Raw genomic sequence first — 25,408 nt, forward strand, 5'->3', positions numbered from 1 at the left:
ACCTACAACACTGTGGTTAATAACATGTATACTGGCTCACCGACTGTTCACAAAAATAATACAGACTTCCCTTTGTGAGCCGTTTTTTTTTCGCAAGTTCCATTATGAACCAAAAGCGAACATTTATTAAAAACCGGACTGCAATATTCAAAGGAAACTCAATAGTTGGATTGTAACACCACATGGCCATAAACACACAACAATACGCTCTCTTTTTATAAATTGAATCAAAAAGCCCAAACTGTCGCGATCTCGTACCAGAACAATGAATAAAATACACCAAAAACTGGAAATCGACTCTGCCAAATTTTCGTCTTTAATAAGACTTCTTCAGGGCAGACTGGTGTATTTTACTCTCTTTTTATAAGAAACATTTTATAGGAACATCCAGCCTAAGATTTCACCAAATTTTAAAAACATGCCAGCAATTTTTTTTTTTTTACTAGTCTGATGTGTTCTCAAAATGCCAAATAAAATTGTGTTCACAAAACCAACCTTGAATATTACTCTGCTATATCATTATTATTCTCTTCTTCCTGATGGTTAATCGCATATCATACTTTATATACACTAAAAATTATTAAGAACATTTTCGGAAAATGCTCCAAAAATAAAAATGACTTATTGCATGAAACGTAATTAAACTCATGAAGCGTAATTAAACTCACAAATAAGCCGGAAAGTGAACATCTATTAATAATATACGCTACTGTACAAATAGCACAGTTGGGAGTAAAAAACAGGGATTAATAGGCTTGAATAAGTATCAGTTTTTATCCCCTGGGCTTTATTATATATTGTATTCACGTCGGGTTTTTGATTGAATGAAACAGTGTCAAAAGGGAATACAATAAAATCAGAGAAGCTAGAATCTTTGTAATCCCGCTAACTTAAATAGTTGCCGTTTTTACTTAGTTGCGCAGACGAAAAGGACGTTTCACAGAAGATACATTTCATCTACCACGATATACATTCCGGGATTCTTCAAACACATAACAAAACTTGAAATAGGTGAGTGCCCTGGAACATAACTAAAATTGGAGGCATTTTGTAAATAAAGAAGTTATCCAATAACAGCAGAGTACCCACCCCCTCCCCCTTGGTATTTGTATGCCAAATGGCGGCGAGAAGGGGAGGACGAATATTCAGCCTAACCGTTTCTTTGAAGCTGTTTGACACCCCTGAAAATAATATGTCACATTCAATATCGAAATACACGCTCTATACTGTCGACTCGATGCGAATCCCATGCGAATGCGTTGTAATAAGCGAACAACAGCAACTAAAACACTAGTGTTAAAGTTTCACTTGATACAAAATTAAATAGAGAACTTCTAACTTTACCCCTCTGTGTTTCTATCTAAATCACGAGGTATTTTAGTTATTTAAACTGTTCTTCAAGGCAACCACTTCATACCAGGGGTCTACTATAACTTAAAGCCGTGGATTTTAATAGATTTTACTTAATTTTCTCAATAGTTTAACTTTTGATCAAAATGCAACAGACATACAGTAAATGTATCAAACATTAAGTACTTATAAAAAAATAAGCAAAAGAGAGAAGAGGGGGGGGGGGGGGCTCCCACAAACTTGAACAACCTAGTATTCTGGGTGAAAGTTTACTTGTGAGACCACATGCATTATACTCCACTAGGCACTAAAATCTTTTTTTTTGCTTCAAAAGTTTATATCTTACTGATTCCCCCAAAATTGAAGTTTATTTCATAATTTAATTCTTTATTATCAGGGCTTTGACTATAGATTTTTAAGTGTGACATTATTTAGAATTTGGTGGGTGGTATTTTTTGGACACAAACCCCGTATTCTAGCATAAAAAGGGACTTTCAAAAGAAATTCAAGGTGCTAAGTAATGAATAATAGTTTTCAGTACTTTACTAAATTGTTGGTCAAGCCCTCCTTGTGTATAACTTCCCCTCCTGGTAAAATTTCATTTGCCACCATGTCAACTAACTAAAATTCGTAAAATCTAATTCATAAAGTCTAGTGCACACTAGCAACAATACTGCATTATTTTGGCCTATAAGTATGGTAAAGTAGCAGAAATGATCATGATTTTGAATGTAATATGCTGAGATTGCATTGTTTCTAGTATTTTGTGCTCCTTTAAGTCACTTTTCATATTCTAGCGGGGTAATTATGTAATGCTGTGCTTTGCTAGTGTGCTCCAGAAAATTAAAACTAACCACCATCATTGCCAGAAAACCGACGGGAAAAGCATTGAGCAGAGGGTGACTATTATAAGCATGATGACATATGAGGAAAGTTTGGTGACAGTTATATAAGAAATTTCTTCAGAAGAAAATCACCCCCGTTTCCTGTCTCTGTATTGGTGTGTTCATTCAAACATTGAAAAATACATTTTTGATATCAAATCAGGCATCCCATTTTAGCCTGACAATGTTTTGAAAATTATAAAAAAATAATAAAACAAATGTCAATTACACCCACATGTACTTTCTTCTTTTGAACAGAAATTCTGTCCAATGCTTGACTAAAGGGTGCAACTTAGTTTACATGAACATTCCACCATTATAAAATAAAACAACTGCTAGCAAAGCACCCCAACCAAAAAGACAAGACAACAATGGTTTAACACAACTCTGCTTCTTGCTTGTTTTAGTCTGCCACCTTTCTTCTGCGACTTTGATGTATGCGAGTTACCTCAAACACGCTCTCAGGTACTAAACGTGAGATTCCATAATACGGCATGTCACTTGCGAAAACGTAAAAAGAAAAAAACTAAAAGGCGGGGTACCCATGGGGTAACCTCGAGGTATTCGCTTGTTCAAATCATCTAAATGATGACAAACTATTGTAGATTCTGCCGATGTATTCCCTTTTTTGCTGACATCGTTCGGACCTAACGAAAATTCCAACTTTCTCAGATCGATCGGGACATATTAGGGCAAAATTTTGAGTGACCTTGGCCGTAAATCTTGAAATAAATATTTTCTCGCCCATAATCGCACTGATTCTCTTAACAACATGGCGCCCAGGTTCCTCTAGCATGCATTAAACGCAACAAATCATGGGTAGGAGTACTATTCCGCCGACAAAGGAACTATTTTTGTGTGGTTCTCTCGCTGAGGCTATGTCCGCCATTTTGCATAATGATTAGGTAAACCGATACCTCCAATTTTAGTTATGACCCTAACTGATAAATGCAAAATCCTGGCCAAACAAGTCTTTCTCAAAAAATAATAGCATATCTATGATTTCAAGGTACCTTGTCCGAGTGCCTTTTTTAACTATTAATAGTTGGCTGAAATATTCAATTAAAATTGGCATAATGAGTGCGCGATATTGGGGTGGCGGTGAATCAATCAAAAAGTTATCGATAATTAGAGGGTATTGTAAATGTCTCACACCAAGTGAATTTTGAGGCCGTATGCTTTTCAAAATTAACAATCCTTGAATTAACTTACTGTTACCGAATCAAAAAATCGAATATTAGCATTATTCAAGAACTCACCAAAAAAGCAGGTCAGATGTACACTTACGTAACGAGTACGGTATATGCCTTCTCGAGGGCCAAGGGAGATTCCAGTAGACAAATTAGAAAAAGTGCGAGAGTAGAGTAAAGTAATTAAATGAGTTGGGAGTAAGACGAATATAAATGTGAAAATTAATTAAGTCTTTAAACGTAGGTTTGACAGGTTTTATGAGGCCCGTGCAGTATTGTTTCATCAACTTCGTTCCCTGGCCGCCTGGTAAATGAATAGACAAATAAAGAGGCGATGATTTAATAGCCCCCTTCCGTGGAAGGAAAACAACACAAATTTGGATAAAATATGAGCATTATTCGTGGATTTACCAATTTATAGAGAACCCATTTTTGCATCTTTGCATGTACTTGGAAAATTTTGGCAAGCAATTCGTGCAACGGCAAGCATTATAAAAATGCATGGGGCGATGGGGTAGCAAGGGGATGATGATCCAAATATTAAGTCATGATGATCAATGGCGATCAATCCCGAACTGCGCAGCGTTTCTACTCCTTCGCTCTAATCTTTTTTTGCTTAGGAATGCACCTAACAAACAAGTGGGGTTGAATTATGCATTAACTCCACTTAGTTCAGCTTGAACGTTTGCCTTGGAGGGGGGCTCAGCTAAGTGTTGTTACGTAACAACTCACAGAGCTCGTGTAACCGGCCAGATGCCGCATTAACACTAGAAACAAGAAACAGATAATTACTTCCGGACTAACAGCTTTCATGATAACAATTAAAAATATCAGTGGAGAAAAATCACGAAACATTTGATTTTACGATTGCAAGCAACGGTTTTAATTCGAAGAAAAGTTATTGGAAAAAACATTTGATATGACACAATAAGTCGTGTCCAGCGCAGTCGTCCTGACTAAGGATGGCTTGAAAACTAAACCAAAATTTGGTTTTGAGTCGTTTGGGACCTAAGAACGTAGATGATGGAGTAAGCAACACTGTTGCTTTTTTTCCAAAGAGTTTACAAATAATAACTGATATAAAACGTTTTTAAAGTGGCCTCTGGCCTCTTTTGAGGTCCGAAGAACGTGATGTTATGGAAAGCAAGCAAGCATTGTATTGTCATACTCAATGACGCAGCATGTTTTTTTACCTTATTTAGTCATATGACGTCATCGTGTGATTTTTGTTTGAACAATCAAAAACAATTAATGCATACTATTGTCAATCATTAACTAGAAGATATAAAAAGGCGTCTCACAGTTTAACAAAATTAAGTAAAGCATACTCTAGCAGAAGGATTGTCGATCATTTTGATTGCTGCTCCACTACATAGGTGCTAAAAAGGTATGACTCATCTATTCTAAAAACTTTACTTCTTTTTTGAATTTTACATTAATTCATCAGATGAAGTGTTGGGCTTTTTAAGCAGTCCTGACTTGTTGTTAGAGGGTTTGCACCGTACTTAAGCAAAAAGCCCGACGTTTTCAAACGTTCGGTACAATAAAACAAAGCGCTATTAAAAGCGTTAATAATCGCACCTATCCCTCAGAATTTACACTGAAAAATATGAAATGCAGATTAACAGAACCACTTCGATTTGTGTGTTGTTGGAAGAGCTCCATTATTCGCTACTGATTTCTCGTATTTATTTTGTTCTTACTTTCAAACGAATTCGTCGTTTCGAGCTGTTGGCCAGGTATAGAGCAAGAATAAGCCGATTTCTACCAGCGCCCATCTGATTTTTGGTGAATGTTTTCTGCAGTCCAGCCCCGATTTGTGTCTATTGCAAAACCATAGTTTTGTAGATCATAAATACACTTTTCACTGCTGTTTCTTTGTGATGAATTCTGTCAACTGCATGATTAATAGTGCTCCGTTATAAACAGATAACAATATTTGTGCTTGAAGGCGAAAAGCTGAGGAAGGATTCCACGCCTTCCAGCTCACTCCGATCTATGGCCCTTCCCCTAAAGTGTTAGAATTTAGGAGTCATAATAATGCATGAATTATTAGCTTGCTTTTAACCTTTTATTATTATTTTTTTCAGTGAGGATGAGCCCACGCACAAGCCACCTCGGTTTCGTTCTGCTCCTCGCAGCGCTTGGCGGCGCAAGCTCCTCAGATCTCGCGGACGAAGCATTTACCAAACTGAGACAAACCTTCGACGCTATGAGCCAGGCCTTGGGGGCTCTCTCCAGACAAGTGATGCTTCAGCAGTTTGAGGTTCAAGAAAAAATCCGCTCAGATGCAGACTCCGGTGTGAAGCAAATCCGTGATTTTAACACGGGAACGCGTAATTATCACACCGCTACGCACACGCGAACTGGGAGCGTGCTCGCGATTCATGATCACTCTAACAATGATCGCACCGTTGGAATGGGGGAGTTCGTGGGAGTGCTGAATGGAGTTGAGTTCCGCACAAGACACAATGACTACAGACTTTACATGCCGCACAGGACAAGCAAGGAGGTGAGAGGGGGAGGGGTGGGGTAAACGACAACAGACTATAGACCCTTAGATGCACCATCAAGCCAACAAATTGTTATGGCGATCGTGCATTTCCAATCGCTGCGCCCGGTCTGTGGAATAGTTTTCCGTATGAAGTAACATGCATTAATTCTATATATAGTTTTTAAAAGGCACTTAAGAGTTTTTTTTTATTTAAAGAAGCATTTAATTCATAACTTTCGCTATATTTTTATCATAGCTCTATTTCAATTATATTATTCATAGTTTTATCATAGTTTATCATTAGTTTTATTTTTTACTCGATGTAAGGCGCAATTGATTTTTTTTATATATTGATAATTGCGCAATATAAATGTAATAAATTATTATTTATTATTACTTTACATGCCCCATAGGACAAGCAAGGGGGCGAGAGGGGGAGGGGTGGGGGCATGTAATGACTTCATGCACAGCTCAAGAATTGGCACGAAGATAGGAGGGTATAGTATTTGATTAAATATTTGTATATAAGTAGTTGATTTAATACTTTCTTAAATTTTTTTATGCTTTTTCGTTTAGTGGCATGCTACTGAGAATATCCCCTTCCCCCAAGTTCCACCATCAGTTCTTAACAAACCCACCATCTCTGAGCAAATCGAAGAAATGAAAGAATGGTTCAAAGCGTGGCGTGACCAAAATCACACCGTGCGTGACTACCGTGACTACTTTAAGCCGGTCCTGTGCTACCTCGAGGGGGCCTGGACAACGAACACCGAAAACATCGAAGAGCCATTTGAGAGCGATCGCCACTTTGTCGACGCCTCAAGTTGGTTTGATCTACAAGAAAAAATCCGATTTACCTCATACACAGGACGCAAGGATAACTTGGAGAACTTCTCTTTTCTGCCGACAGCCATCATCAATGTGACCAAGGATGGAAGACCGATCTTTGCGCAATGGAATTACCGCATTCTTTGCCATCCGGTATCTCGTGATATCCCCCTGAACAGGTTCCGCGTGGTGGACGACCTTGGAGTGCGGCTCACAGTAAAGCGTTCGTATGAACATCACGGAAAAACCAGGTCTGCAAGATTCCAGTTAAACCCGTTTGACAAGGACTGGCAGGAAACTGAAGACAAGATCAACCAAGAACGTTGGGGACTCCTTGATGAAATTATGTCCGAGGTAAAGCTGCTACAACAAATGTTTTTCCTTGAAACAAATGCACAAAAAAGTGTCAGTCGTAGAATATTTTCAATGTAAAATTAAAAAAAACAAAAAAAATACGCCATCTCCACGGAAGGTTTTGAGCATAGTGGTTCATAAGCGTGAATTTTCATACAATCATTGTCTATGTCGTAACAAGTCCAGGGTTGAAGCTAAAAATCATCGTCTTCGCTGACTTGCAGATGAAATGTTTTAAAGATTATGGACAGACCCGTTCGTACTGATGCACAATTGTGTGACAGATCCGTTTGTACTACATTGCACAATGCGCAGGCCAAAGCTACAAATGAAATCATCGAGTCTCAAAGAGCACAAAATATTATCAAACTGTCTTTTTTCTCACTTTCAGATCCCAGGCAAAGATAACTACGCCGGGAGCCTAACTGACGAGGCGTTTGACATTGAAGCCCTCAGCATGCATCCAGAAAAAAACGGAGAGAAACTGGACGTTTCCAGATATCACCGATGGTTCAAAGTCGGAAGGCGTGGCGCTATGGGCACCTCGATACGATCACGGGGATTTAGTGATGATACCTTGTACATGGCGATGACGTCACAGCCAAAGGTCGCAGGGATGAATCTAGCCCATCAATGCTGGACCAGATGGAATGGACAGAAGGTAAAGCGGATAACTTAGCATCACTTACTGCGACTTTAAATAGTCTGCGAACCCATGCAAGCAATTTCCAACTACGAATCAATTTCTGGCTTCCGTCATTCAAACGAACGGGTGCATTTTGATTGGTCCTTGAAGATAGGAGGCGTGATTTGAAGGCATTTCTGTGCTGGCCAATTCTGGCTTTGAGAATTTTGAATGACGGAAGCAGAAGCAAAATAGTCGGCAATTGAAGTTTTGAAAATATTAAAAATATTGAGATCTGCATGTTCTTTTTGGACTTCTTAAAAAATGTGTGATGCAAGGAAAACGTACTGTTCGCTTTGTTAAATAGAGGGTTTAATTTCAAAACCTCCGCCCCCATTACCTTTCCTTTAAAACGGTTTCATTTAAGCGCATTTTCCGAGAATGCGAAAGGGCAGAAAGAGGGGATAATATATTTGTCAACTAAGGACTAGCAAGGTACTGCCAAGTATAAGGCTCTGGTTACAGATAATCAGCCAGATATTTAGCCTCGTATCAGAGAAGAGGAGTGGGGAGAAATTTTCGAACGCGTCTGAAAGTAATATCTTTTCTATGCATTTAAAATGTTTATCTCACGTTACCAATAGATGTGCAAACACTACTATAAACAAAAATGGACGTACGCCATTCCCCTGGAAATCATCTTTTTGACCCCCCTGCACCGATGGAACCCGTATGACATCCAATACAAGGGCGATGCCAAGACTGACTGGGGAAAAACGGTCGTGGACGGGGGACGTAACGGAGACAAGACCCCTGAGAAGGCGTATAACGGTAGCAACAGCAGAGTTTACTATCAGACGCCTGTTGAGATGTTCCAGGGTGGAGAGGTCGGTAGTGGGGCTGCTGACACTACTAAAAGCTCTGTTGGAGTTCTGGATAAGACAGGTACGTTATACTGGGGCAGGAGCCCATTACTATGAAAATACAAGCCTAACTTCAGGAGGCAGAGGGCGGATTCCTTAAGGAAAAAGCAAAAATGACAATAATAATAATAATAATAATAATAATAATAAGGTCATGATTTTGTTTTAAGAAAATAACAGATAAAGTTTCAAGCTACTAGTCCAAATTCTCTAAGCCCCCCCCCCCCCCTCCCCCTCCTTTATAAAATTCACTTCGGCACTTTAATTTTATAAGATATTCTGATGCATTTCCTCTTTTTTTTTTCAGGCAAAGTACGTAATTGTGTGGCTAGTGGCACGCGTGTATTCTTTCCTTACATGCCAGGGGTAGGATTCCTACGACAGCGGTACCCCATCTTTCCGGTCCACGGCGAGGGTAGCTTGGCGATGAAAGAGTTAGAAGCTGTAAAAGATCTCCTGCTCAAGTCTGGGACGTACGGTTACGCTTTCCGCGAGACCCTGGGAACGGGTACAACGCCTCCCCCTGAACCTGAACAAGGAGTTACACTACAGATGAAAACAAGCAGGAGTAATTCAGTACCCTGGCACGAGCACACGGTCACACTGGAACCACACGAGGTAGACACGTGAACAAGCTAGATATTGCACGTGATTATACACAAACAACTCGTGACATGAGCACGAGATGACACATGGTTTACAAGTGATTATACCGAAACAACGCATGGTCATTATTCATTATCGATTCAACTCGTTGTTTCGTTATACTTATCCTTATGAAGCACTGCGCATTCTGCTTGGTATGTGCGATGATTTGACATTGTCGTACACGATTTTTACTAGAATAGCGTTGTTACGAAATTTTCGGTATGATGGATGGTCCACTAAATACTCACAACAAAATCTGATTTGCTGATTAAAACACATTGTGCAACTTGTTATGAGACGTAGGAATGTCTCAAAAAGGTTTTGTAAAATTAGGCCTGACTAACAATCTTTAGCTCAATTTTTCTTTTACCGATTTCAGGTGGAGTTTCTGAAAAATAGCAGAGGTAGTACATTAATAAAAACAACCACAGAATCAGCCGGTCACATGCACGAGGTCAAGATAATGTTTAACACATGGAACAACATCAACCGCTGGGAGATGACGCAATGTGATTCGGTAAATGATCCAGCATGGAACAAGTGCAATGATCAGCATCCTTCCGACTTTGTGGTTATACCAGAGGGGATTTTGTAATTATCCCCGGTCGTACTTTACGGTAGACTAGGGAGCAGTAATCAAAGACAGGGCTTTAGTCATCATGTATTAAACAGGGGCTGTGTTAGGCATGAATTAATTGTCCAATCAGAGGAGATTTTGGTAATAAGCTTTACCGGGATTTTAGTCACATTAAATGGGAAGTAGTGGCATATACCTGGGCTTTTAGTCGCATTGAATGGGAAGTAGTGGTATTTATCCAAAACCGGGCTTTTAGTCGCATTGAATGGGAAGTAGTGGTATATATCCAAAACCGGGCTTTTAGTCGCATTGAATGGGAAGTAGTGGCATATACCTGGGCTTTTAGTCACATTGAATGGGAAGTAGTGGTATATATCCAAAACCGGGCTTTTAGTCGCATTGAATGGGAAGTAGTGGTATATATCCAATACGGGGTTGGTACTTACACTAAATTGGCAGGCACAATTCTCAAAACTGAGAGTAATTCAGTAAGCAGAAAGTAATTGCTAAGCAAAATAGTGTGTAGCATTATAAGGGTGATTGTGTTTAAAAAAAATTACTTCATACAGCTGGGTATTTTGTAAGAGAGCTCGACTCTTCTTGTAGTTTATGGGAATAAAACCAAACTAAAAATTTAACTAGTTGCTTGCCTTTTTTTCTAAAAAAAAATAAATCGGATTGTATATGGTTAATTGAAACTTAAGAATATGATGTTTGAAGCCTCATGGGACGCGAGGCACCACAAAAGTGACGACATTCATCGTTTAAAATTCTCTTTTTGGACTATTTATACTGAAAAACTGAAACTGTTATCAGGATCAAAAAGGTAGATAGTGTTGTAGCGCGCGTGTTTTCCATTGAAAAATCGCCTATGATATATCTCTGTATTAGCGCTCTCCTCTCTTAGCAGGTGCAGCCAGTTTAAAATTTAAGACGTATACACCACTTTAAACCAGAGGCTTTATTAATGAAGCGTTATCTCGCGTACCTTGAATATATGTACGTCCAATAAGGGGAAGTCGCGCGCAATGGCACAAATCATTGCTCAATGTGGGGTATTACCTCTCATATAACCCTTACCCCAGCAACGGTATGGTCTTACGGCGCAGCGACTACTCCCCCCACCCCCCCCCCCAAAAAAAAGAGACTAACTGGTCGGGGCTGAGAAATCTTAATCATGGAAAGGAAGGGGGGAGGGGTAGCCATGACTATATGGTCTGGTAGCTCACTATATGGAAATCTCGATTTCTCATAATAATATCATTTTTGATTGTTCACCATTGAAGTGTCGCTACATACATGTCCGTATCATGTGCGTCTCATGTCGTCTTCAGACTATAAAGTTATTCAAGTGATCAGTAGGCGATGAAGGGCGTGCCTTGCCGGCTTTGATTGACATCCCGACGCACACGAAAGCCATGGCAGTGCCCAGGATATAGATGTAAAAGGCCCAACCGAGAGAACATTGTCCGAGATTGAAACTGTCCGCGTCCGGTCCGCAAGCTTGTCTTACTTCCACGCCTCCCCACCCTGATGGGTATGCGGCCGCCGAGAATCCGAGAAACGAAGCTACAAAAAGAGTACAAGATAGAAGGGTAAGCAAGCACCATATCAGTCAATCTTGTTTTAAAACTGTCGATTTCGTGATAACTGCGATTTGGCTGGCAGCCATCTTGGAAATAAAGCCTAGTCCTTAACGTTTTAGAATATCACAGGTCTCCCGCGCGCTCGCCCCAGGCTCTTTTAGACCATTTAGAAAAACGAAAGCCATTCATTGGTATGATGAATAATAATGAATATACATATACAGTTAAACATGAATATCATGAATACGTAAATTTAGGAATATTCACGAAATTTTATATTGAATGCATCGAGTCGAAGGCATACAGGGCGCACCAGACATCCACCATACGACTCGTGTCTGAAAAAGGAACGCAGCTTTGTTGAAATTGATATATATATATATATATATATATAGTTATATTTTTTTTGGAGGGAGAAAACCGGGGAACCCGGTGACAAACCTGCTCGGAGAAAAAGCAAGAACCAATAAAATCGCTTCAGAACAGGACGCCGAAACCTGGAACTTAAGCTGTGAGGTGTACGAGTATAATACGACAGTACGAGCAACCTTCTGCAGTACCACACAGGCACCCCTCCCCGAGGAAGTGATGAAGAAGATCTTCATAGAAAAACAAGTTCTCGGGTAAAAAGTCGTGTGTGAAAGTCGGCACTTTAACATAAAAGTCTTATGTATGCAACGCTTAATGATTGTAAAAGTGGTGGTGCAATGTTAAATGTTACCAAGGAAAGGCGCCTTAATGAAAGTCTTATGTAGGCAACGAATTGATGCTCAATACGATTGTAAAAGTCGTGTTGCAATGTTAAAAGTTACCAAGGAAAGGCGCTTTAACATTGAGCATCAATTGGTTGTGTAGGCAACGAATTGATGCTCAATACTATTGTTTCGTGTCCGAATGTTGAAAGCATTTCGCATTCCGTCTTTTAAGTTTCTTTTTTTATTTATTTTGGATTTGAGGTATCCAACAATTGAACTTCGTTATGGTCTTCAATCAATATTTGAAAAAAAAAATATGAAAAAAAACTCTTGTGTTTAATTTTATTAAATTTAAAAAAAAAATATATGAAAAAAAAACTCTTGTGTTTAATTTTATTAAATTCAATCGATATCGCAACAACTCCCCCAAATCAGCCGATGGAAATAATGGATGCTTTCTCACACTTGGTACTTTGGTAGGAACGAATAGGCGCAGGCCCGTAGCCAGGATTTTGAGCGGGGGGAGGGGGGGGGGGGGTTCGTTTACCCATTAAGCGGACCATCTTCTGTTAGGTAGCTCGCCCTAGCTTGCAGTGGTACTCAATTTTCCTTCATTAGAGCGGACCTTCCAGTCCAGTGGGATGATTCTTCCGAACCCCCCGAACCCCCCCTGGCTACAGGCCTGAGGCGACTCGATCTATACTCAATAAACTCAATAACGGATATGTTTTATTCTTTGCTATCTATTCATTTATCTTTTACTAATTGATATGGCCATTCAAGTTATTATTACACTTCGAATAAAAAACAAAAAATAAAACTACAATTTTTTCCACAAGATTCCTCAAGTCGGTACCATTAGATTTCCAAATGAATTTTCAAATAATATAATTCTCCAATTATCATCTGGGTTGAACAAGTTTTCTTCTAAAAGCCTTCGAAGGCGATATTTTTTCTGCATCACTTGATAATCAAATTATAGACGCTCATGAGGTCAACACTCTCACACATCATCATGTGTAGCGGCTTAAAATGACCTTTTTATCCTACTTCAGCAAACAAAATTCCTCGTATATCGTTTTGACCACCGTGTATAAACTTTATAAGACGCGCATTTATCAACTAAAAATTCACCACCAACAATCAGTCGGACTTCACATCGGAACTCTATTAATTATCTCTGAGTGTTTAGCGGAAGATATTTTGTCACCTTTCAACAAATGAATTCGAGGTGTTGATTACAATAACAGGCTTGTTTTGATTGCAGGGAAAGTTAATTTCGCTTTAGCTAAGTTATGGGTTTTGAAAAAAGAAAATATATGGACTTTATATTAGATTTAATTTAATAGTGGAATAAAGACTTGAGGATTAAGGTTCTTACTCTACAGCGAGCTAAATCATAGCCCAGAGAGAGCTTAAAAGCTCGCTGAGATGCTTGAGTTTTATGTTGTTTGTGACTATGTTTAGATATGTAAATACATTTAACTCACCGGCAAAAAACTGTACAATTCCGGCCACTTTTCCCGATGACTTTGTGATGATATCTCGCATACAACACGAGCAAATAGCGGTCAAGCAGACAAGAAGTAGAAGGCCACAGCCGATACCAATAAGAACCGTACAGGCTTTCCACGATGTAGAGGGGATATCGGCGAAGCTAGCATAGCGCCCGCAAGCTTGCATGACATATGTACTTCCATCTTCATCCTTGGCCAAAAAATTACAGCGACGAAACACGCCAAAGTGTACAGAAACTCCAAGCGTTTTCCCTTCGATCCAATAAGGTAGATAAAAACTGACGCAACAGAGTAAAGAGCTTATAACAGACGAAAGAACCCAAACGACCCCAATAGGGGTCAGAGATTTAGCCATGTTTGTAGTGTGCTTTGGAGTCTGGCTTGCTTGGAGAGAAACCCTTCAGACTGTGACCAGTTTATTGGCTCCAGTTCATTAACAAGCTTATTTGGCTGGTATTTGTGACTCGTGGTAGCTGTTAAAATGGACGTGTTGCTGTAAATGATTGTTAATGAAGATTTTGACGACAAGTCGGCACACGAACTAGAAGAGTTTACCTAAATGCGATTAATACAGCTTATGGAACAGCTTTGAGTTTAACCAGACCGCACTTTTTGCACGATCTTTGGTGTCTTTGGCGCACTCTTAAACGCAAATCATTAAAAGTGCGTTTTCTCCAAGGTCGACTGCACAGTCAAGCCCACACAATAGCCTTGTATTCAATAACTCACCCCCGTGAATTGCTTTCGATTTGCTCAGAGAAACAAACACAACAGACTCCCTGCACAGCAGACCAATGAGAGGAAGGAATCAGCACTTTCAATTAACACGCCCCTTTTGTACTCGGCAGTCCTGGAGTGCTGGACCTTTTTTTTGTTTGAAAGGACTTCTTTTAGGGGTAGACGAAAGGACTTCTTTTAGAGTAGGCTAATCTGACAGAATAAAAGACGATGAATTGGTTCAAAGGTCAGTATGGGCAATTTGTTATGTGGTTATCTACCACGGGCAATAAGAATGCTCTAGCGTTCGTCACTGGCCCGACGTGTGTAGTTGTTATTTCAAAGTTTCCAAATTCGTCATAAAGTAATCACCAACATATTACAGGGCCGTATCAGAGGGTGGGGGCACTCGAACTTCTGTTAAACATACACGATATGCACATATTCAAATTGTTCATTATGCAATACCATAGTAAAGACAAAATTGTCATTTCTGGGTTGAAAAACAGGGATAGGGACATGCCCAAGTGCCAGCAAACTTTATATTATCTGAGTTCCTTCGGCTTCGGCGCCCTAACTCACACAGAAGTCGCAAGAAGTGTTCATCTCAGCACTTTTGACCCACGAAATCTCGAGAGCTGCTTCATGAAATTGTTTGGAAACAAGAGCTATAATTCTGTTTCAGGCCCATGTCATCTTATAAACTAAGTTTCCAGAGCTTCTCAAGTCGCCTTTAAGAATAAAACTGAATTGAACCTAAGAAGCCACAGTCCTCTGGCATCCGTGGGAGCCACGCTTTAGTAGTTCAGTAGATGGCTGATAGATATGTGGTTGGAGGGAGTCACACGGAGTCATGAGAATTTGTGCGCTGAACTCGACGCCCTCCCGAGTGCGGTATGCGCCAAAGAAGTGATGAACAAATGTTAACAGGGTTGTTGGGGTAGTAAAAACCTATTTTTAGATTTAAAAAAATAAAAAAAATATAAATTTAAAAATAGGAAGCAGTTTTTAACCAATATTTTCTGGTCAGAATATTCCCCTAGGCTATTTAACCAATGTCAAAAAATATCTCCGTCTGCTTATAGGAGCTAGTTTTTATATTGCCGCAATAACGATCGTGCTTTCGCATGATCGAAATACTTGTCATATGACAATCGCTTGGCAACCCTGTGGTATGCTACCACGATCACAGCAGCGGTTATATCCATCCCGGAATCAAAATGGCGGCCGAAGGTCTATTTGCTTCTCTTGTGTTGTTAATCCTTCCTAAAAATTGTTACGACGAGTTCTTCGTCAAATTCAACTTCTTTCACGGTGTGTTATCTTTCATTTTATGAATTTAAGGTGTTTTATTTGTGGATTTCCACTGGGATTTTTGCCATGTTTATAAAGCCGGTTCAAGTTGAGGACGTGGCTGCTGTCGTTGATAACTTGATCCCTCGTTTGTAATTCACAGTTCCATGCCTCAAGCTAGCGATCAGTAAAGCTCTGGGATATGGAATTGTCGTTGGCTCATCTATCAGTAAGTATATTTATTATTGACATCGATTCGTCTGGCTTGTGACGCGACGAACTACAGTAAATTACTGCAGTTCGTCGCGTCACAAGCCTACTATTTTTGACAAAAAAGAAATTACTAATTTAGTAGACTTTTTCTGAGTGAAAACGATTCATTACAGTAGACTATAAGGTAATGGTACCTATTATCGGACACTTAAGATTAGAGCTAAAATATCTCGCGTACTAAACACAATTGAATCATAGGTTTTACAGCTAGAAATCATTGACTATTAAACATAATAATTCGACCTAGATAACGAAAATTCGATGGTTAAATTCGGGAGAAAACAATCGCTGGTAAGAAGTGTTGTGAAGCCCTATAATAGGATGCTCTTACCTAATATGGGACACCCTAGCCCTATTTTCGGACAGCAGATTTCTTCGCAAAAAATAACGGGAAAATTATGTTTCATTTTCAATGAAGTACAGCAGGCAATAATTGTTGACAATTGTACTTTGCAAAAGTCACGGTAGAATTAAGTTTGAGACTCTTTCTCCTCTGTAGCAAGCGATTCAAAACACATGCATCGCACCTGTGACAAACTGCACACCGAAATGTACTTTCGCTTGGCGATTACTCAAATTTATGTTGAATTATTCTGTGTTTGCTTGTACCATGGGAGATCAACAACAAAATGGCTTATTCGCTGAAAGACTTTCATCACGATCGGTAAATCTTGGATTTTTTTACGACTTTTTTTAGTACTCACGTATTCAAGTCAAAGAGAGGATTCAATCCCCGTTTTACAGTGCATGAAAGTAAATTATTTCTGGTTTGGCGAAACAATAAATTCTCCTAAAAAGCTTCAGAATACAGGTTTTCTAATGTTGTTTTTTTGACTCGATGGGTCATTTTTTGGCGTGTTTACCTATTGTTTGAGATATTTATTATTTTTTCGAGTGTCCGATAATAGGTACCACTACCTTACTTATTTTTTTTTCTTTTCTGGAAAATTGATGCTTTTTTTATTACATTTTATGATAGTCTACTGCAGAGACTCTTCCGTAACAATCCCATATTCTGAATCAGAATCATGCTCTAGATCACACAATCATTTTCTAAGAGAAGTTTGCAAAAAGCAAATCACTGCTGTATTCAAATGAAGTTGCACATGGAAAATCCATGTTTTAACCTGCAGTGCTTCATACATATCCAATATGCAATATACTGTATAAACAAGTAAGTGTAATTGAAAATCAATCTAGATTTAAAAAGCTTTAGTAAGCATTCACATGGCTTTTTTAAACCACTATTGCCTTAAACACATGGGCTCTCAACTGAAACCCTATTTAAAATACTTGTATATATACTAACCAGTAGGAATTGTGTCTCAGTCAAGATCCCACAGATTATAAAGGTGGTGAATGCTGGCAGTGTAGTAGGACTTAGCCTGATGTCATTCTTTACCGAGCTTGTCGCCACCACAGCTACTTCTGCCTACAGCCTTGTGAAAGGATTCCCATTTAGGTAAGCCTTATATGTAAAAAGCAAAGGTGGTATGGTAACTTTAAACAGCGAAATTGTAACATGACAAATGTATGACAAAGTATATTTATTGGTAGTGTTGCTATAATACAGTATATACTGTCTAGGGTTGTTTTGGGGTACCTCACTTATCAGGGGTTGGATTGCTGAGCTTCAGAGTCTGACCTCTCCATGCCCTGAGCTACATTTGGCTCTAATACCTCTGATAAAAAGTTTGTTTTTATTCCAGCACTTGGGGGGAAAGCTTCTTTCTGTGCATCCAGACATCGCTACTCATCATCCTCTACTTTCACTTTAACCGCAAGCCCATGATTGCAGCTTTATTCTGTGGCCTCTATGCCGTTAGCGTCTATGTTCTGCTTTCAGACAAGGTCTCCCTTGATATACACACCAAGCTGGTGTCTTTGAATGTGCCTTTGATGGCTATCAGTAAGGTAAGGTGTCCCTGGATGTATACCTTTCATGGCTATTAGTAAGTTGAGGTGTTGCTGAACATGTGTACAGAATTAATGTTTTTTAACCATACGCGCGTTGATTCTGCATGGATTCTGAGCCCAATCAGTTTGTCAACACGCCTCTGTGGGATCCACGTACCAAAATCATCGCAGTAGTTTTGCTCGTTAGAAGATAGAGTGTACATTTTAATGGGAGTGATGTTATTCTATTAATAAGGTGAGGCGTTAATGTTAGGTTAAGCCTCCAGATTATTTTGATAATGAGCTAAAATAGGAATTTCAGTGTTATGATCTCAATAATGTATTTGATTTAAAATGTTTTATGTTGCCTTAAAAAGAGTTCACAGTAGTCTGTCTCATTAATATGAGTATGTATCTATTAGACTACTTTCCATGACTGTCATACTGGCTCAATGCATACCATAACCACATACCATTCCCTTCCAGTTACTCCAGATCGTTGCCAACTTTCGCAATGGCCACACAGGGCAGCTCTCCTTCATCATGGTATTTCTTCTGTTCGTTGGTGCCATTGCCAGAATCTTCACCACCGTCCAGGAAACTGGAGACACCATCATGCTGGCAACATACTGCATGACCACAGCACTGAATGGAATCCTGGTCGCCCAAGTCTTGTTCTATTGGAACGTCAAGGTTGATACTCACCAGAAGAGAGATTAGAAGATAAGGAAATTTATAATGGTGTTGGCATTTGGCTTGGCCTTCTTCTTTGACTTTCACCTTGACTTTTAATGTCACCTTTGACTTTCACCTTGACTTTTTTCTAGACATTAACCTTGACTTTCACCTTGTCCTGAATCAATTTTGGCGAATTTTCTTTTGACTTCCACCTTAAGCAAGTCCTTTTTTATGGTTTGCAATCAATGTTGCAAGACCAATTTTGTAAAGAAATTACCATATAACCTTTCAAAAAATATTTCATTTGCCAAATTACATAAAATTATTGCAATAGCATCTCTTATGCAGACGATGAAAATGGATGATTTCTCACTTGGTGTTTCGCTAGGATAATAAGATCTGACAGAGACATTTTAACGTGTATGTTCACCTTACACTTGTACTTTATTTATTTACTTTACGTTTAACGAGGATCTTTCAGGGTGCTGGGCATTAAATTATATTTTTTGGAAAAAATGTGGAATTTTTTATTAGATTTGTATTATTTTGGCATGTTTAAAGGTGTTCCAAAATTTCACTCCATTCAGACCCTTTTTGTACTTCACTTAAGCTTATTTGTTTGTTCATTTTTATGCTGCGTCATTGTTATATTTTAATTTTATATGTTGTCTCATAACGAGGAAACATTTTCTTGGGGATTTTAGTTCAGTCAATGTATTTCTACTTTTTGTACACGTTGGGTTTTATACTCGGATTATTAATTTGATTAAAGTTGTGCTCTTTACCTATTGTGTTTTGTTGTTTCAGTACCGTCGCACAGTAATGAATGAGGTGGGGGGGGGGGGGGGGGGGGCACACGGTGCGCAAACAGCTAAATTGACAGATTAAAATTATTCTTAAAGAGGCTTTTTTGTGTAGGCCAGTATAACTCCCCATACCTCATTTTACGTGTCGGCACGATCTTACTAAGTGCAGTATAATGCTATCTATTTCACAAGAATATATCCGAATGCTGGTGTATGTTTTGAACCGTCCACGTTCCCGCAGGAAAGTGTGGGGTTTGCGGACGTTCCAACAGTCCCGAATCCAATGTACGAGTCCCACCCTTGTGCTCCTTTTCCGACAATTCCAATCCGCGCTTTCGCGCCATTGTCTCCATCAGGTACAACGTTGATACCGTCTTTTGTTTCCATTGTCTGAAAGAAATAAGATAACTAGTACACCGATCTTTGTGATAAGGGATATGTCATGAACAGGGTATCGTTATTCATATACTCCTATTTCAATAAAGGTTGTCAGCTCGAATGGCAATTGCCAAATGGCAGTTCTACGAACGGAACGTGTTTATGAGTATCAATTATTTGTGAAAACTAAAAAAAACTCAAGAGATGTCAAAACCATTACATTAATTATATTGAATGGATAGCCGTAAGTTTGATTTATATTTTTCTGAATTTGAAACAAATATTTTTGGATCCATGGGTCCTTTCCGTCGTAGAACTGCCATGTGTCAATGGCCATTTTCACTGAAAACGTTTTTTGAAATACTTGTATGCGTGAGATAATCGTAATAATTAGCCGTAATTACAGTGCGCACCTTGAAACCCCATGTGCATGCCCCTGCATATTATTCACTTTCATTTTTCCGCAGGTAGAGTATATCGCCGCCGTTCACAGCTCTGGACTCGGGTCCCATGCTGAGCGCCGGCGTTACCTATGTCGCTTTTTTGCGACCAGACTAAATAATTTTGTAATGTGTTCCGCCCATGCCACTGTGATTAAGTATCGCCAGTGGTAAAATTGTGGTAACACCATCACCTCAACGTTACATCGAAAATATTGATAGATGTTCATCGCCAACTTTTCGCCTTTACAGTCACCACCAACACCACCACCATATGACATCATTAAGACATTCTTGTTATTATCTTTTTCAAGAATATCACGATCTTGTGCACTGGCTAAAATTTCACTATGATTGCCTTTACCTTGATCGTAGCTGAAGGAATAAGCTTTTCCCAGTCTTCGGGTCTTGATGATGCAAAGTCCACATAAGCATGTGGGGTTATCATCGTTTCAAAGAGATTCGCTCCACTGCTGAGATGATATGAAATCCAGCGGATTGAAGACGAGTCAGGTGTCTTCATTCCAAGGCAGATTTGCTGGAAGATCAACGAACGAAAGGTACCAAGCCTTGTCTCCGTCTCATCCAAGTCTCCACCTGCCTCGGTATTGTACTCATACTGTGAACTCCATCGAGAGGAGGAGTAGGCAAAAGTCCCCTGTGTTGAGGGAAAAGATCAAACAATCATCATTATCTTCTTCTCCTTCTTTACCATCACCATCTCCAACACCATCATCAACATCATTATTATTAAGCAAGCAGTCGATGGGATCTATTCTGAGGAAGACAGAACTATATGGATTATTAATTTTTCCTTCCGCAGTGTTGTGAACTCCATCAGGAGTGGGTTTTCATTACTGAGAGAGACGGATGATCAAAATTTGGAACCTATCGTGTGCTCGCACACATAATGGAATTCTGATGAAAGTGTAGGATAATGATTGAGCTGCACCACGCATTGTTAAATGTCACCCTTACAAGCATCAAATATCAATAGTGATATTAAAATTGATAAATCTTCAATCCTATTCTTCTCATAAAAAGCACCCCACCCCTCCCATTCCCTTTCCACCATCTAAGGGGCCTCCTTTGCTTACCATTGAGCCGTTGATCTTCATGACTAGTGTCCAGCCCCCCTCGCCCTCGCAGCCGTCGATGGCCGTCATGTGGCAGTAGACTGGTAGCTTGTTAGCCTTAAGGTAGTATGGTCCATCTTGCAGAGGTCCTCTATTGTAAAACACGCAATGAACCGCACAATGGCCATTAAGCAGTTTTTGGTAAAAACTTGCAAACAATTCGGAAAGAATTTACCTTACGACACCGACCCGAAAGGAAGAGAGAGAGTGTGTGTGTGTGTGTGTGTGTGGGGGGGGGGGGGGGGGGGGGGGTCAATACCAAGGGAGGAGCACTATAAATCAGTGCTTCAGCAACTGAATTTAAAGATGATTTAATCCGCCTTCTTCTTTAAGTACTTGCCGCCCCCTATTTCATTGGATCAGCCATTTAGAAAGCAATCTATACAAAACGAGCAGCTTGTGGTGCGTACGTACTGTCCTTTAAGGTTGATATACATACGGTCGATTTGTGAATATTTCTGAGCAGGATTGAGCGGCCAGCTCCGGAGTGTCGCCCAGTCCTATAGAGATAAAGAACAAAAAATGTTAACTTAATTAATACTTTATCTGAACTATTAAGACTCCGTGAATTTAATAATAAATAGTAACATTGCATTACAAAGTTGAAAGATATAACAAGTGAAATATAACTTTTCTGTCTTAGGGCTCAGGGCTGTTTCCATGGCTGCCTGATTATGGAACAATGCTTAGCGGTATCCATGGCTACCTGGTTCCATGGCTACCTGGTATATTATCGAACATTGCTGAGCTGAGATCTACATACTGACCTGGTTTTATCGAACATTGCTAAGCTGAGATCTACATACTGACCTGGTTTAATGGAACACTGACGAGCTGAGATCTACATACTGACCTGGTTTTATGGAACACTGTTGACCCGTCCCGCAGTTACACGCACAATCCTCGATTCCTCTTTGTTCTTTCATCAGACCTGAACTCGGCTGTACAAGATGCATATTGCATTAACGTATCGCAAATTTATAAGACAGACAAAGGGGAAACACTCACTCTGTTTGACAACAGGGTGAGAGCCTATCAGGAGGAAAAACTTCAGAGACGAAAGCAGTGCGTTAGTTCTTGTGCTAGAGACAGGGAAAATTATTTTCCTTTTTGTACAAAAATTAAAAAAAAGACATAACGTCGCGGCTCTTTTTTGCTTATGTACACGCGCGCGTATCGCCGCCGTATCCTTCGTTATACGAAACGCCTGCCTAAGAGTGCCGACTATCACAATATTTTCCAATGAATTGAAAGCGTTGCTAGTTATTTAAAGCTTTGGCTATTTTCAAATTAAAAATTGTTATATGTTTCTCTTGCGAATGTAGAATAAAACCAGTTTAGAACTGGCTTGTTTATGACGCCAGAAGTTTAGTCAAAGCATGCACTTATTTTAAAAAGGTTTTCATTGCAAAAGGCGAATGGTAAATGGCAGTTCTGAACCCGAAAGGTGCTTATGGAACAAATGGTAAAAATGAATATGACATATGACATATAATGGATGATTGTATTATTATATTCTCCAACATTTGGTAGAAATTTAATGAGACTTATTGTTCCATTTAGTCATGGAACATGGAGTTTGTCAATCGGCATTTGACATTTCGCACAGACAACCTTTTTTTTGAAATAGTTGTATAAACTCAATGCTATTTAGCCATATTGTAAACAGGCTTTCATAATTTACCCGAATTTGCTGGAATGTCCATGTGGGAGATGTCATCAAATCATTCTCTCCCGAAAGACCATATCTGGTCAATTCGCAAACACGCATGCGCGTATTATAATTATACGATACACACTCGGGATTTCTCTCACAAGAAATTACACAGGTATACCAATCCACAGATTCGAGCCTCTTCCAAATATCCACATTGAGATATTTGCCATTGGTGGTTCTTGAGAAAAACGCACCGATAAAATGAACAGCTTGAATAAAAAATAGACCCCGAAGAAGCATAATGTACATCAGATATTTCGCTTCGTTCAAATACTCATGAGATCCAGGAAACCTTCTCGATAATAATTCTTGGAATGATTCCAAATACAAAACCAGATGCTGTAGATGAAGGACAGACGGTCGTGGATTGGCTGATATCGGTCTTTTTGACCTTACTCAACACCAGACTCGACACTCCGAAGATGGGTAAAATATCCTCATGTAGAACATGTGTACTTCAGTAGCTAGCGCTACGCTCCCAAAGCCTTCTATGACACCCTTTTCTTGTCGAGACAAGATTAATTAGAACCTGTCAATAAAAGTCTTAAACAAAATGAAAATAACTCGACAATAATTAAATTTGTTTTCGAATGGCACTACCTGCCAGAAATTCATTCAGCCCAAAACAGCTGTAATTCCAAAGATGGGAGTGTTTCCCTGTTTATAGTGAAAAGCGCACAGCGATTAACTGGGGAAGTGGGAATAACAAACGGTGAATAATGTAGTATTTTATGAAAGACTTTCATCTGTTGTGACAGTTGTCTTAACTCAAATACTCTTTAGGCACCTTAAAGATCGACGATTGGTCTGTTTCGTCCGCCCCTTAGCGAATAATCGTGTTGATTATGAGGGAGTGTGTTTGCTATTTGTTCAGCTATTAGTCAGCGAAAGTTTAGAGAGAGAAAAAGATTAGTCAAATTGCGTAAAACACAAAACATATGTTATCAGTTTATGAAGTCTTAAGCTGTAATAGGACGGCCAAAATAGTAAGTCCTTGAGATTATCTTAATCTTTTATAATCAGTGATTTCCGATATGAACGTTCTTTTGCGTCATTTCTCTCTCCTTAGCAACTGTTGAGAGAAGTACTTGTTCATGTTTTGTATTTCTTTAAGAGCGGACAAAAGAAAATTATTATTTTTATTCTTTTGTATCTTATTTTGTTTCAAAGGTTAGGATAGAGTGAAAAAAGTTTTATTCATTTTCGCATTTTATAGTGTTTATTCAAATCTAATAACACACTCGTAATTTGATCAAAGTAATTTAGCTCTTCAGGCAGTTTCCTAAATCACAGGAAGAGATTGATTATGTCAAGCTATCTTCTTTCCCTCTATATTCAGCTTAGAAAAGAACGACACAAAATGCAAAAAATGCGAAAACATAAAATAAAGAGAAGCCTATGCACTATCGTAAGGCGGTCATACGAACAAGAAATACTAATTTGTTATTAGTGAGCGCTAAACATTAAACTGCGCCAGGCAATGAAAAACTTTTCATTACATATTTATTTTGCACTGCGATTCCGACTTAGATAGCCTCAGGATCCCGGGAAAAACGGACTATCCATTATCTTTATAATGCGTCGTTTCCACATATCCCAAATTCAATAACAAAATCGTCCTCATAGCTAAGGCTTTTATCGACTGTGCAAAACAAAGGCAGGTCTTTTTGTCATAAAAGAGGCGAAATCTGTGGAAACAAAGGCGCTCTCCCCTTTCTTAAATATTACGACAGTGTATCTCCTCACTCACACACAGGTCGTTTGCCGTCGTTTGCCCTGTTTTACTTTTTCTTATCACGAGTGTTCCTTTTTATGGAAGCCCATTTTCTATGATTGTGCTCGCGCATACCCCCTTCTTCGCGCATCTGCCGTGCGAATTTAATTGTTTTAATTTAGCACATGCAGAATAGTTCGACGTCTGAATCAATTAAGTTCAGGCAAGGCAGGTAAGGCAGAATGAGTTCCGCACGGCAAAAGCACGACACCGATTCAAACGTCGAGCTTCTGATGTGCCGAATCAAATACCATATGATATATACCATGATATATACCAGATACCATATGATGTTGGTTACATATAGTGTTGGTTTGAGAAAAATACAAACTACATAGGTTTCCCTACAGGCCTGTTTCGTGGTTGCCCACTCATCAGGGGATTTAATGAGAATATTCCTACCATCGTATATATACTATTAACATTGAAATTTACATAATAATAGACTGATAGTTTTAGCTAAGGCGGTAAGAGGAACAATAGCGAGTTACATTAAATGCCCATGCCCCGCATATTTAATGTAACTCGCTGGCCTGGAGGCCTGTAGGGAAACCTATGTAGTTTGTATTTTTCTCAAACCAACACTATATATATATATATATATATATATATATATATATATATATATA

General features: G+C 39.1%; 4 protein-coding genes and 1 long non-coding RNA gene across 11 annotated transcripts; 3 read left to right on the forward strand and 2 right to left on the reverse strand.

Annotated features, from left to right (window-relative positions):
• Positions 1 to 871: 871 nt before the first annotated feature.
• LOC5517255 lies at positions 872 to 10,511 on the forward strand. 4 transcript variants are annotated; one of them, XM_032387335.1, is made up of 7 exons: positions 872 to 1,011; positions 5,515 to 5,936; positions 6,495 to 7,100; positions 7,492 to 7,761; positions 8,370 to 8,670; positions 8,956 to 9,266; positions 9,676 to 10,511. In XM_032387335.1, the coding sequence occupies exons 2-7, from the start codon at positions 5,520 to 5,522 to the stop codon at positions 9,889 to 9,891; spliced, it is 2,121 nt and encodes a 706-aa protein (XP_032243226.1). In that variant the 5' UTR covers positions 872 to 1,011; positions 5,515 to 5,519; the 3' UTR covers positions 9,892 to 10,511. The 4 variants fall into 4 exon arrangements, with proteins under 4 accessions (XP_032243226.1, XP_032243225.1, XP_048588397.1 ...); XM_032387334.2 differs by lacking the exon at positions 872 to 1,011 and adding an exon at positions 4,667 to 4,811; XM_048732440.1 differs by lacking the exon at positions 872 to 1,011 and adding an exon at positions 5,025 to 5,163.
• A 308-nt stretch (positions 10,512 to 10,819) lies between these two features.
• Positions 10,820 to 14,383, reverse strand: LOC5517256 (LHFPL tetraspan subfamily member 6 protein). Its single transcript, XM_001637275.3, has 2 exons — positions 13,645 to 14,383; positions 10,820 to 11,442 (listed from the first exon to the last, which is right to left on the reverse strand). Exons 1-2 carry the CDS (start codon positions 14,024 to 14,026, stop codon positions 11,204 to 11,206), a joined length of 621 nt encoding a protein of 206 aa, XP_001637325.1. The 5' UTR covers positions 14,027 to 14,383; the 3' UTR covers positions 10,820 to 11,203.
• On the forward strand, positions 11,380 to 12,450 carry LOC125572224. Its single transcript, XR_007313689.1, has 2 exons — positions 11,380 to 11,468; positions 11,872 to 12,450. It is a non-coding gene; the product is annotated as an uncharacterized LOC125572224 (long non-coding RNA).
• A 95-nt stretch (positions 14,384 to 14,478) lies between the features above and the next one.
• LOC5517257 (mannose-P-dolichol utilization defect 1 protein) lies at positions 14,479 to 19,312 on the forward strand. Of its 2 annotated transcripts, none has more exons than XM_032387339.2 (5): positions 14,479 to 14,635; positions 15,845 to 15,910; positions 17,284 to 17,416; positions 17,664 to 17,868; positions 18,337 to 19,312. In XM_032387339.2, exons 1-5 carry the CDS (start codon positions 14,620 to 14,622, stop codon positions 18,568 to 18,570), a joined length of 654 nt encoding a protein of 217 aa, XP_032243230.1. In that variant the 5' UTR covers positions 14,479 to 14,619; the 3' UTR covers positions 18,571 to 19,312. The 2 variants fall into 2 exon arrangements, with proteins under 2 accessions (XP_032243230.1, XP_001637276.1); XM_001637226.3 differs by lacking the exon at positions 14,479 to 14,635 and adding an exon at positions 15,567 to 15,702.
• Positions 19,220 to 23,893, reverse strand: LOC116621519. 3 transcript variants are annotated; one of them, XM_032387337.2, is made up of 6 exons: positions 23,793 to 23,893; positions 22,142 to 22,229; positions 21,728 to 21,788; positions 21,250 to 21,379; positions 20,517 to 20,810; positions 19,220 to 19,724 (listed from the first exon to the last, which is right to left on the reverse strand). In XM_032387337.2, the coding sequence occupies exons 2-6, from the start codon at positions 22,212 to 22,214 to the stop codon at positions 19,515 to 19,517; spliced, it is 768 nt and encodes a 255-aa protein (XP_032243228.2). In that variant the 5' UTR covers positions 22,215 to 22,229; positions 23,793 to 23,893; the 3' UTR covers positions 19,220 to 19,514. The 3 variants fall into 3 exon arrangements, with proteins under 3 accessions (XP_032243228.2, XP_032243229.2, XP_032243227.2); XM_032387338.2 differs by lacking the exon at positions 23,793 to 23,893 and adding an exon at positions 23,200 to 23,741; XM_032387336.2 differs by lacking the exon at positions 23,793 to 23,893 and adding an exon at positions 22,973 to 23,741.
• Positions 23,894 to 25,408: the final 1,515 nt, after the last annotated feature.

Source organism: Nematostella vectensis, chromosome 9 (assembly GCF_932526225.1).
Source record: "Nematostella vectensis chromosome 9, jaNemVect1.1, whole genome shotgun sequence".
NCBI lineage: Eukaryota > Metazoa > Cnidaria > Anthozoa > Actiniaria > Edwardsiidae > Nematostella > Nematostella vectensis.

Coding starts and splice junctions, on each gene's coding strand:
- LOC5517255 (XM_032387335.1), top strand. CDS start 5,520: ATGAGCCCACGCACAAGCCACCTCGGTTTCGTTCTGCTCCTCGCAGCG. Junction 7,101..7,491: donor TTGATGAAATTATGTCCGAG/GTAAAGCTGCTA, acceptor TCTCACTTTCAG/ATCCCAGGCAAAGATAACTA. Junction 8,671..8,955: donor TGGAGTTCTGGATAAGACAG/GTACGTTATACT, acceptor TTTTTTTTTCAG/GCAAAGTACGTAATTGTGTG.
- LOC5517256 (XM_001637275.3), bottom strand. CDS start 14,026: ATGGCTAAATCTCTGACCCCTATTGGGGTCGTTTGGGTTCTTTCGTCT. Junction 11,443..13,644: donor AATTGTACAGTTTTTTGCCG/GTGAGTTAAATG, acceptor CTCTTTTTGTAG/CTTCGTTTCTCGGATTCTCG.
- LOC5517257 (XM_001637226.3), top strand. CDS start 15,609: ATGGCGGCCGAAGGTCTATTTGCTTCTCTTGTGTTGTTAATCCTTCCT. Junction 15,703..15,844: donor CAAATTCAACTTCTTTCACG/GTGTGTTATCTT, acceptor TGTAATTCACAG/TTCCATGCCTCAAGCTAGCG. Junction 17,417..17,663: donor GTGAAAGGATTCCCATTTAG/GTAAGCCTTATA, acceptor TTTTTATTCCAG/CACTTGGGGGGAAAGCTTCT.
- LOC116621519 (XM_032387336.2), bottom strand. CDS start 23,254: ATGTACATTATGCTTCTTCGGGGTCTATTTTTTATTCAAGCTGTTCAT. Junction 21,380..21,727: donor GAAATATTCACAAATCGACC/GTATGTATATCA, acceptor GTTTTACAATAG/AGGACCTCTGCAAGATGGAC. Junction 19,725..20,516: donor TTCCTTCAGCTACGATCAAG/GTAAAGGCAATC, acceptor TATTTCTTTCAG/ACAATGGAAACAAAAGACGG.